The 13,045-nt window shown below is 35.7% G+C and overlaps 1 protein-coding gene across 1 annotated transcript in view; it reads right to left on the minus strand.

The window, feature by feature from the left end:
• Positions 1-13,045, minus strand: part of CPNE8 (copine 8) — a 232,524-nt gene that overhangs the window by 165,584 nt on the left and 53,895 nt on the right. Inside the window, exons 4-5 of the mRNA XM_007968140.3 lie at positions 8,607-8,710; positions 3,988-4,027 (exon numbers count right to left, since the gene is read on the minus strand). Of these exons, the coding sequence (XP_007966331.1) occupies positions 3,988-4,027; positions 8,607-8,710 (144 nt within the window). The remainder of the gene's footprint in view (positions 1-3,987; positions 4,028-8,606; positions 8,711-13,045) is intronic.

Genomic DNA, 13,045 nt, shown 5'->3' on the forward strand with positions numbered 1-13,045 from the left:
AAATGTATTTTGGATTGCCTTGTGGGTTACAGTATACAGAGTATAGTTTCTATGTAATCTGGTCCAACACGCAATCCAGAATCCTATACATACCAATTATGGGCCTGTCATTAATCCTTTCATTAATGATTTGGCTCATGCAGTTTAATTAAGCAAATGAAAGTATGCAGTGTAGTTCTGCTAATGGTATTAAGATTAGTAGGTTCACTAGCACCTTAGAGAACAAACTCGGAATTCAGAATGCCATGTTTTGTTCACAGGGCCTAACACGATAGGGAAAAATATCTTAGTAAAGCTATTTCCTCAGAGAATCATAAACAGAATAAATCTTCTAAAGAAAGATGTCCCTAGATTGCATAAGTCTTTGCCTGGTGCACAATGATTTTCACTAAAACATGTTTCCATCACAAATAGAATCAATTAATTATGATCCTTTATGTCTTACATCATATTTATTTGCAATGTTAGAAATCTAAGGTGTAGCTCTATATTCTATCTCCATTTTCCCTAACAGTATCAAAAAATAGGAATTTGACCCAAGAGTCTTAAGTACCGAACACCAAATAAAGTCATCCTGAAAGAAAATTCTTTCAAAATTATCAGAAATGAGAATGAAAAAAAATTATTATTACTAATTCAAGGGGTCTCTCTTGCTACAAAATCCCTTTTGTAAAAAAATAAATAAGTGCCTTTATGCCACATGCAACCTGGGCACTTAGCAGTCTTCCCTAAAAGGTTCCAGTTTATATTTATTTCACTGTGCAAAATTGGCAGGTAGACAACAACAGTCTTAACAAATCATATCCTCAGGGAATAAACCTATCTTGTTCATTGATTCTGTCTGATCTTCAAAAATCCTCATGAATTCCTTTTGGGTTGAAAGAGTTATATGCCCCTTTACCTAAAATCGTACTTGAATGCTTTCAATTAAGGAATGGTTTTTGCTGTTAATTTCTAACAGAAATTCTAGATAGTCATCTCTAATAGTTCTTATAACATTCCAAAAACACATTTTTCTTCTCTTTCGACATGCTTCAGCCACTTAAAAGCTCAGGCACTTATTAACTAATCCATATAGTCGACTAAATACATTTTTAAAATATAACACAGATACAAATATAAAGGATAGCTTAAAATGTGAAATAATATAAACCATGGGACCTACAGGAGACAATGCAATACCTCGGTGGAAAAGTAATGAGAATCTGAACTAAGGCAATAACAGCAAGAAGGGAAAGAAGAAGACAGAGAAGCATTTTTTTGTTAGAAGGAACAGGACTTGGTGACTCAGTAAATGTCAAATGTGAGACAGAAAGTGGTTAACCCTGCATCCAAGTTTTCTAACTGAGTAAACGGTGTTGATGAATTATTTTCAAGATAAATCACACAAGCAGAAGCACATGATCTGGAAGGAAAAAATCATAAATTTTAGATCTACTTGAGTTTTAGGCTTCTGTGAAGTATGTACTAGGAAATACTTAACAAGCTATTGAAACTTGCATTTGCTAAGGTATCCAGAGTGATAAACACTTGAGGGTCATCAGGTATGGTAGGGACACGGCTGAGCTTTCCCCAAAAGAGTTTATACAGTGAGATGAGATAAAAATTGAAAATAAAGCTATGAGAAAAAATAATATTAAGGGATAAGAGGAGGAAATAAAGCTTAAAGTGACAGATAATGGGTAAACAGGGAGGCTGGAGAAACAGCAAGGGAGTTTCTGTGGAAGTTAGAAACGAACGTTTCAAGAATGGAGTAGTCAATTCTATTTGGAAAAAAGAGAGAGAGAGATTAAGAGGTAACGAGTGAAGAGAAGATACTCAATCTTGATCTAACCTATGTCAAGGTAGTTTAAGCAGAAGTGAAAATCTGATGAGGAGATAGTAAAAGAGGTATCATGAGGGTAAAGCAGTGTCAAGATAAAATTTCTTACGATGAGAAGATAAAATTTTCTTATGAAAATAAAAGTATTCCTACAAAAGAGAAAGATTTGAAATGAAATATACATTTATGGTTTCTAGGAGGAATATCTCTTATATAATGAAATTTAGTCACTAGTGACTATTAAAGGGAAAAGAATTAGCCATGTTTGAGGTACCTTCCTGTCCCATACACTTCTCTCTGCCCTGTACTCAAGGCAACTACACTAATAGGAAACACATGTTCCCAACTTCACTCAAAATATCCAACCCAGTGGAAATGTCCTTACCTGCTAGTTAGTATGCCCTTTAAAGAGTAGTTTGAACTAAGAAACACAGAAACTATATTCAGGGAGACTGGTACTTGGGAGTCTACGTCCAGTTAGAAGTAGTGAGGTCATTTCCCTAAACAGAGAAACCTGGTCTTCAGAGAGAAGCAGAAGCTCAGAGAAAAGACATGGCAAAAAGAATATGTGGCCTGAGAGAGAGAAAGAGAAGTGGAGAGGATAGATATCTCACTCACAACTTACCACCCTGTTTCCAATGCCAGCTTCCATAAAGTCAAGCTACACTTCACATTTATGACATGCTCATAATCCCTTTAATCAACCACCTATGAGTGAGAAGTGAATACATTTCTTTCCTTATAACTCAACAACTATAAAATGCAGTTTCTTTTCTGATTCTTTTTAGGACATTTGGAAAACTTCCAATATAAAGTTATGTAAATAAATTGTAAATGTCTAGTCACAATGCTATAAACCTTAATCATGAGCAGGAAGGTGGCATGGCAACCACAACAAACTTTACTTATGGAGAGCAATAAGCTTGTTGCAGCATTTTTTTTTCAACCTGTAAAGAGGTAAATCACTTAGACAGACTGTTCCTGAATACTTCTTCACATGATTCTGCTGTATGCTTCATAACACAAATAAATCTCATACCTCCTTCAGTGAAGGGGGCAGTAGTAAATGTGATTTTTACCACCATACATATCCAGGTTCCCAGATTTTCCAAATCTGTTTCCTAGCTTGTAATCCCCCTTTCTGTCTCATCTCTTTTCTGAATCATTACACTCCCCTTCTCCAAATTTTATGGGAAATCACATGTCCATCTATTCTAGTTTGACAGCCTACAACAGTGGAAAAGTTAAAAAAATCTTACCCTCCTACATTTCTGGGCACTGTTAGTCCAGCCAGCCTCCTAACCCTGACGCAGCTGCTAATTCTATATCTGTGTACCCACCTGGCACCTCAGTTATCCCCTTTCAGAATGCTGTTTTCACCCTCATTCAGCCCTTCCTACTGGGGGTGGCCTAATTCCAACTTCACAGGTCAATAAACAAGTTGATGGATTAGCACAATATTTTGCTGGAGTATCTCATTCTCATTCCTCCCTTCCCATCTGCACCTCTTTTTCTGTCTGGCTCTGATGCCCAACTACTCCTGGACCTAGAAATCTCCCCAGGTAACAAGTGTTGCCTGGCAACTAGAGCTCTTGAGAAAAGAGGAATAGATCGAAGGAGGGACCCCAAAAAGAAAACAAAACTGTAAGTGGCTTGAGGACAGAGATTATGTCTATCTTGCCCATATTATGCCCTCTGAAACTAGTACAGTGCCTGGCATATACAGGTATTCAGGAAATATTGGTAAATAATCTACCAAAAAAAAAAAAAAAAAAAAAAACAGAATCACAAACCACTCTACCTACACTCAACTACTTCCCATTCTCTCAGAAGTTAAACCTTCCAAAAAGACACAGGCTCATTATTTCATCTTGCTTAACTTGATCCAACTTCAGACATCACTGGGAACTGCAATCATCATTTATTTAAAAAATAAAAATTAAAAATTAAAAAGAAGATTAGTCCGTTTTACTTACTAAAGGTCACTTTTTTAAATTAGCTCCTCCAAAATGTTTTTCTGGGGTTCTTTTAAAATGTTACTTATTTTCTATGACGATCATGTTACATGAATAACTTAATAGGTGTATAACTTTAATATTAATAAGTCAGCATAAGTACTAATCATTATATTATAATGTTATAAAAACATAAAAATATGAACTTACATGTTTGGATAAGTTGGGGCTCTTTGAATCAACATCATACCTAAAAGATTGAAATACAAAACTCAAGTTATTTCCACAAAATACAGCTAGGAAAAAAAACAGTATTTTCCAGAACACATAAATAATATAAAAATGAAATCCAAAATAATACCAATAGGAAGAAAAACTTAGCAAATTTTAAAGTTTCACACAATCTGTGGCTTACATGCCAACGGTAGAATTCACGATCCTTGGGTTCTTTCATTTCTAAACACCTAACAAGTCTTAATATTTTCTCAATAATCAATTCTGCTTTTTGATAAGTTTAAACTTTCTCTTTTCTGCACTTAAGTTTAAAATTTCTCTTTTCTGTGCGTCAGTAGTAGCCTAGTACTTTTCAACTTACTTCAAAATTCCTTAAAAACTGAAAAGCCCTCTTCTCTGGACATCATTTTAAAGGGCAACATGAGGGATCCTTGAGGTGATAGAAGTGTTCTGTATGTTGCCAGGATAAATGTCAATATCCTATTTGTGATATTGCAAGATGTTGCTACTGGGAGAAGCTAGGTAAAGGATACACAGGTCTCTCTGTATAATTTCTGTATTATTTTTTACAACATCATGTGAATGAATCTGTGTTTATCTCAAAATATTTTTAAAAATCAAATTAATTATTTAACAAACAGATCCTGGTAACAGGCTGTCCTTAGCACACATTTTAATTTTTACTTTCTATCTTAAATGCTATTGTTAAATTGGCTAGAGTAATGAGACATTATTTTTCCCTAATCACAGAACTTAAAGAAAACATACATTTTATGGAAACAGAAACATATTTAAATAAGACTACCATGTGTTCTAGTTTTGACCAGTTGGTACTAGAAATTAATCAGTTCTTGGAGAGATTCGGCAATAAGATCATTCATTATCACTTTATCCCCTGGCATTAAAGAGTTTGTAGAAGTAGAGAGGACACTGATAGTCAAAATACCTTCAATTTGCCAAATTCTTATATAGAAAAATATTTGTACTGACTACAGTCTTTCTCCCAAATCATATTCATTTCAAATTCCTTGTAAATAGCTTCCTACCAAAAATTAACTGCCTTTTTAAAGGTTAATTAAAGTTTCCTCTCTCACATAACAAGAATTTTTTTCACAAATAAAGCATCTCAATCAATAAATGTTCACTGAGTATATGGATGCTAGGCAGAGGGTCCATTCACTGCCTAGCAAAGAATGTTCACCATAAACTAGCTTTAGAATTGCAATGGTTCTAGGTAATAATTATCCAAGGATACTAAGGCTTCGAGGTGAAAGGACATGGTCTTTTCTAATGGACAGATCAGGCAGACAATACCTGAACAATCAGCTCATTACTCCAAGTGATGGGATGTGAGAGATAACACACAGAGCCACTCTATGGAGATGGAATGTCTTGCCTCACCTTCTCTTTTAAAAAATATTCTGAATCTCATCAACAGATAACTGGTATTAAAAAGGGGAAGGAGATTATTATAGAATACAGCAGACACAGGAGAAAAATACAACGTGTGACTCTTGTTTGGAGCTTTACTTAAACAAACTAATTGTAAGACATTTTTAAGACAATCAGAGAAATTTCCAAATGGCCTGAATGTTAGCTGCCATTAAGTACTTATTTGGGGTAAGGTGGTCTTCTAAAAACAAGCAAACAAACAGGAGGGTCATAAATAAGCACCCTTATGTGTGAGAGCTTTATTTTGAAGTATTGAAAGGTGAAATGATTTGCTTTAAAGTGATTCAGCAGTAAGTATATAATAAATAACCTGGAGGAAGTAAATGAACTAAGACTGGCAATATGTACATGCCACTTTTGAATATGCTTGAAAATGTCCATGATAAAAGTTAAAATATTTAGAGCTTTTTCTGTGTTTATCCAAGTAGTCTCTCCTCCAGAAGTCCTGTGACTTCCTTTCCATAGGGAGAAGCAGAAAGATGAAGGATTAAATGCAGAGAATATGACTTCTTCTTATTATTTTTTAAATAAGGAGGAAGTTAATTCCCTCTCTTCCAACAGCACACACTCATTATGACCTGTTTACCTACATAAATGAATTTATTTTCATAATTGTATAATTAAACTTTACAACACCAAAACAAAACAAAACAAAACAAAACAAAACAAAACAAAAAACAACGCATGATGCAAAAGCCTGCCTCAGAAGAATTACAAATTACTCTCCTTCACATCAAGGCATTCTGAGCACTTTCAACAGCTATAGCCTGGAATTTTAAATCAGCAAATTGCCAACATTCACTGTAGAACTACAGTCGCTAGTACAAAAAATATATATTTTTATCCAAGAAATGTTTCTTATATAAGAAATTTTTTTTTAAGGTAAGATTGAAATTAGCAACTAAAACAATATCAGAGATGAAATATAGCTGTGCTAGCGCCTTCTCAAAAATCAACTCTGGAAACTATCTTCTAAAGAACCAAGTGTGGATTGGGGAGAAATGACATTGAATGTTCAGTTAAGAAGTAAAAGGAAAATGTTTTCATCACAAAAAGCGTAAGTATCTTCAAATACAAGCCTCTTTCACTGTATTTTACAAAGCTTTTTAAATATCATTATCTCACAGGTAATTTATATAATACACCTAAATACAATATGTTAGATTATAAAGCATTAGAAATTACCATTTTTCTTTTCATTTTTTTGGAGACAGAGTCTCACTCTGTTGCCCAGGCTGGAGTGCAATGGTGCAATCTCAGCTCACTGCAACCTCCACCTTCCCGGTTCAAGTGATTCTCCTGCCTCAGCCTCCAGAGTCACATAGGTGGGTGACATAGGTGCCCGCCACCACACCTGGACAATTTTTCTATTTTTAGTAGAGACAGGGTTTCACCATGTTGGCCAGGCTGGTCTCGAACTACTCAAGTAATCCACCTCCTCAGCCTCCCAAAAGTGCTGGGATTACAGGCGTGAGCCACCATGCCTAGCCTAAAATTACCATCTCTCTTTTAACACAATTTTTCTTCTAGCTTTTCTAAATATATCAAGACTTCTCTAGGCCTCACTCTCACAGGTCATAACATAAACACTACATCCTAACTGGTTACAATGTATACGTGTACCTGTGTATCTGTTTATGAGTTCCATACTTTCTTTAAGGAAGAGAGAATATATCATCATGGAGGAAGCTTGGTGGTTTCTCCTAAGAGGATGTATCCACTGTGCCTAAATTTAGTAACAAATTTTGTAAACAACTTCATCCTGCCATTGAAACCTTACTACTATAGTAATGAATTGGCAGTAGCTGATTAGGATTATGTTTTTGATTTGAGAGTAACAGATAATGATGGAAATTTTTCTTGTATTTCTAGAATTGCAACTAAGGCCCAAAGAGAAAAACAAAATATGTGATCATGCTTAGCTCAGAGCTACTGAGTCAATCGCAGGGTCATATACTTTCTCCCCAAAGTTCAGGGGACTAGTCCATCGCCAGGTGATGAACACACTGTTCCCTTTTTTAGTGGCAACACTGAGTGCAGCCTGTACCATAAACATCATCAGGAAGTTACCACATTCTATCTCAGTTTCTCTTCCGATAAGCCTCATTTTTACTATTTGGAAAAGAGTTTCTAAAAAATAAAAACTAAATATGGATGTAATAAATTTTGTTTGATGAATATGACAAATACTTAGTATTCCTGAAGAAAGAAGCTAGTTTAAGACCTTTTTTAAACACAAGCACTGCGGGTTATTTTACCGTGTGTATTTTAGAGGAAAATGACAAAGCCTATTAACAGTAAAGAGCTCTTATTTTTTAAATTATGAAGCAAATTATGACTTTTTCAAATAAGATATTGATAGCTTTTGTTATCAAAAGTATTTATAAATTGTAAAAGCATGGTACATCAGGATTTTCAGCTATTTAAAACAAGACATTTATCTTTTTAATGTTCATAAATTTCCTTTAATTATTTTGGTATTTTAAGCATATTTTACCCACCTCCCCACAACAGATTTCCTTTTAATCATATCTAAATACTTCAACAATCACTACAGTTCACTTCTGTGGAACAAAAACTCTATAATAATATAAACAGGCTGACTCTAGGTTCTCTGTGGACAGGAAGTTGGATTTGACAGTAATCTTTTAATATGCCAGATTCAGTATCAAAGTAACAAGAATACTTAACGTATTAAAAATGCTGACTCAATTATCTTGGCCCTTGGAAAAATACAAGACTACCAAGGGATGAACGGAAGCCATAGTTAGGCAGGGATCCAGGTGCTATGCTAAGAAGCTGCTGAGACAAAGATCTGAGAGACATCAGCCATAGGAGTAGATGTGATAACTTTGGAGTATACATAGAACTTGTAGGAAATCCACTGAAGCCCAGGGCAGTTGGGAAGAACATCCATATACACCGTCCTGCATGGCTAAACTGCTCACCTATTCATTCAATGCGTATTCAAACCTACAAAATGCAAAGCAGGGGGCTTGCTTGGGTCACACTCTGAACAGAATTAATCTGGTTTCCTGCCAATATAATCTAGAACTCAGTGCAACCATAAGACCTTGCCTTACATTAGTAATATTGTCTTTAAAAATCAAATTTTTCTAAATGCAAATTGTAGTAGAACTTACAAGTCAAAACGAAGATTTTCTCTTTCTTCAAAAAAGTAGTCCAGAATAAACTTCCTTACAAAATCAGGATTTAAAGTATTATCAATTACTTCAGTTCTTCCAAACTGTGGAAAGAGAGAATTTAAAATTAAACCTTGTATGGCTACTTATTACAAGTACAGTGCATAACATCACACAGTTCTTTTAAAAAATAAGCAATAAATATCCAAATAATAAAAATTTTTTAGAGATCAAATCGTCTCTCTTATTTATTCAGGGAAATCAGAAAACAAGCCCTGAGTTCATTCAAAAATCAGCTTCTCCCCAAAATTCATATGACAAACCATAATGCTTCTCCTTCTCCTCTCCCTACTTGAAAGTTAAATCCTCTTTTAATGAAAAGAAGTTATTTCTACCTAAAATTTAAATGTATTTCCTAACCTTGTATATGAGAAGGCCAGGCAATACATATTCTTATAATTGAAGAGATCAAAGTATTCATAACCTTCTTCTTCTTTTTATACAAAACAGTCCCATATACAATGCAGTTTATTAGCCATGTTTTGGGGAGAATGCTCTGAAAATCTCCTACACACATATGTCACAACAATCAGTTGTTTCTGATTAATCATGTTTTAATTTTTACCATATCTAGATAGCTAAAATGGAACCTATTCTTTTTGCATCTTTTAAAGCAATATGCTGCACTTTAGCTTAGAAAAACTAAGTCTCTCCATCTTAGGGCAAGTGGAAAACAGGAAAAAATATTACACTTTCTAGTCCTCCCTCCTTTCAATGTGAAAGAAGGCCATTTGGCACTTCTCCCAAAGATAGGGCACAAATATAAAATTTACATCTCTTTTCCATCCTTGGCTTACATTCTTCCCTCCCAACTCCCATGGAATTCTAATGAGAGAATTTTAACTTTAGTTCTGAGCAACATTAGGCAATGAAGCATGCTGTCTTATCACGAACCAACTTTTATTAAAGTTCAGTGAAATATTATCTTTTTAATAGGAAAACAGAAGAACTGTGCTAATGCATTAAAATGTGCACTTTCTTAAATTGTAATAATAAAACCATAGTACAAAATATTGATGACATATGATGACATAGGATTTACTAAGGCTACTTCCAACGGATCACCCCCAAAAAGAAAAAATTTTCAGAGGTCTATGCCATTGGACAATGTTTTATATCACAGAACAACATAATACAGACAAATTATAACCCAAGTCACTAATTCAACATTTCAATAATATCAAGAATTTACTTTAAACAATAATATCAATTACAGCCACCATTTATTGAGTGTTTACTTTGTTCCAAGCACTTTTCACACGTTACTTTAAATATTTACTATAATTCTGCATGATAGAACTAGCCCCATTTCAGAGATAAGAAAATTAAGGCAGAGTTTCAACCTAAGTCACTTTGGCTATAAAATCTGCATTCTTTCTAGGACTCTCCTCTATTTAAGCGTAAAACAAAGGCCCTGGAGAAGATCCAACAATGAGCCTATCCATTTTAATTTTCTAATTTGAAAGGAGTCGGAATAAGAGAATATACCCAAATAACCAGGGGCTGGCAGTGCTCGTGTACTTCAAGACAACTGTGCAGAGGTCAGTGAGTTCAAGTATAAACAAGAGGGACCCTCCACCCTCCCACTCTTCCTACTGCTGGGAGGAAAGATGGGTTCCAGACCAGAGCAGAGAGCACCGAAGTTGCAAATGCACAACACTCTCAAAGAGAAACTCAGCCAGTACCCATATTCCCAAGTATTTGGATTTCCCAAACTCCCACTCAGAGAGAATTTTTTAAAATGAAGTGAAATTTCCCACAGTAAGCCCCATTGAGGTGCAGCCAGCAACTCCCCAGAGCCTATTAGCCCTTAAAACACACACAAGCCTATTATTCATAGAATGCTGCTCCTCAGCAATAGGAGTGACTGAGTATACTCTGCTATCTCTAGTGAAGATTAATTTGTAGCCATTAAAATCCTGGTTTTAGCAAATCATCTATAAATTATGACTATATCCATAACAATATGTCTTCTAACACACAGTCCTGAAATTGTTTTTGATGATATTACCAGTGACCTTCATATTGCTAAATTCAGTGGTCACTTCTGGCCCTCATCTTGCCAGACCTCTCAGCAGTATGTGGCACAGCTGTCCACTCATTCTTTTTAGAAGCCGTCTTTCCTGACTTTTGACACCACATTCTTCTGTGTTTCTCCTCTTCTCAGATTCTCAAGTATTCAACATCTCATTGGCAGAGCTCAGTTCAAGGCACTCTTGTTCCCTATGCAATCACTTTTTATTAGGTTATTTCATCTGTTTCTGCTATAGTTTGAATGTATCCCTTCCAAAATTCAGGTGTTACCAACATGACAGTATTAAGATGCAGAGCATTTAAGAAGTGATTAGGCCATGAGGGCACCTTTCTTATGAATGGAATGAAGGCCCTTATGAAAGAAGCTTCATACAGCATTTGGCCATCATTTGCTCTTCTGCCTTCCATCATGTTAGGATACAGCAAGAATGCCCTCGCCAGATGCCAGTGCCTTGATCCTGGGCTTCCCAGACTTCAGAACTGTGAGAAAATAAATTTCTCTTCTTTTTAAATTACCTGGTCTCAGGTATTCTGTTATAGCAACACAAAACAGACCAGGATAATTTCTTTGGTTTCAAATACAATCTACACGATAACTTCCAAAGGCATGTCATCAGCTCTGAGACTCACTTCTGGGTACAGACTCATGCATACAACTGCTTTCTTAACTTATATAAGTGGTTGTTTTATAGATCCCTCAGAAGTATCGTCCAAACATAAAATAATTATTTTATATCACAAATATCACCCTAATACTGGTGCTTACCAAGTTTACTTCTTGTCAATAAATGCTACCACTATCCGCTTGATTTATCAGGCCATAAATGAAAGTCATCAGTCTCAAGTCTTTCTTTTTAATCTGCCAACTTCTATTCATCACTAGCTCATAAGTTATCAGTTATAACTCAAAAACATGCCTCACAGCTGTTTACTTCTCTCCATAGCTCCTATTATCAGCCTAATTCAAGCTTTTCGTCCCTCTCATGGTCTACCCAAAGAGCCTCCTAACTTACATTTCTGCTTCTTCTTTTGTTCTCCTTCCAGTTCATCTTCTATGTGACATCCAGAGTAATCTTTTGAAAATGTAAACATGCCCATGTCATTCCACCAGCCAAAAAATTTTAATGGCTTCCCATAGTACTTATAATGAAAACTCTTTTCTTTGGTCTACAGGTCTTGGCTCCTATTTTCCTCTCTAACCTCATTATAGGCAGTATCCCTTCCTTCTCTTTGCTCCAGCCTCCTGGCTTTCTTGTAGGCCCTTTTACACACCAAACCCTTTCCCACCTCATGGCCTTTGCACCTGCTATTTCCTCTTACTAGAATGTTCTTAACCCCATTCTTGAATGGCTTTTTCCTCATCCTTTATAAAGTCTCTACTTAAATGTCAGTACACCAGCTCTAAACATCAATCTGAAATAGATGCTCCATTCTTAAAGTTAGTCTCTCTCCCAGGACCTGTCTTCCCCCTTAATAAAACTTATATTTTGATATTATACATTTAAATGTTTATGTTGGCTGGGCATGGTGGCTCACACCTGTAATCCCAGCACTTCGGGAGGCCAAGGTGGGCAAATCATATGAGGTTGGGAGTTCAAGACTAGCCTGACCAACATGGAGAAATCAAATCTCTACTAAAAATACAAAAAATTAGCCGGGCATGGTGGCAGGTGCCTGTAGTCCCAGGTACTCAGGAGGCTGAGGCAGGAGAATGGCGTGAACGTGGGAAGTGGAGCTTGTAGTGAGCCGAGATCGCGCCACGGCACTCCAGCCTGGGAGACAGAGTGAGACTCCGTCTCAAAAAAAACAAGAAAAAAAAATACAAAATTAGCCGGGCGTGGTGGCGTATGCCCGTAATCCCAGCTACTCAGGAGGCTGAGGCAGGAGAATCACTTGAACCCAGGGGACAGAGGCTGCGGTGAGCCAAGATCGCGCCATTGCGCTCCAGGCTGGGCAACAAGAGTGAAACTCCATCTCAAAAAAATAAATAAAAATAAAAATAAAATGTTTATGTTTCCCCCACTAGACAGTAAGCTTCATGAAAGAACAGGACACAGATATGTGTTTGATTTACACCTGAATAAAATTGAACAAATGGTTAAATAAAGGAGATCTGAGACATATTGTTCAGAAAAAATATCAAGGGTAATGTATAGTATAATACCAATTTTGGTATATGTGTAGCATAATGCCAATTTGATTAAAACATAAGCATATATATGCATATATATGTGTGTATATATATATACAGAAAAAAATAGAATACAGTGTACCAGAATGTAATGATTATCATCTAATTTTTAAAAATATGCATTTCTGGGTTTTCCCAATTTCTTGCAATGAGT

This window comes from Chlorocebus sabaeus, chromosome 11 (assembly GCF_047675955.1).
Source record: "Chlorocebus sabaeus isolate Y175 chromosome 11, mChlSab1.0.hap1, whole genome shotgun sequence".
Lineage (NCBI taxonomy): Eukaryota > Metazoa > Chordata > Mammalia > Primates > Cercopithecidae > Chlorocebus > Chlorocebus sabaeus.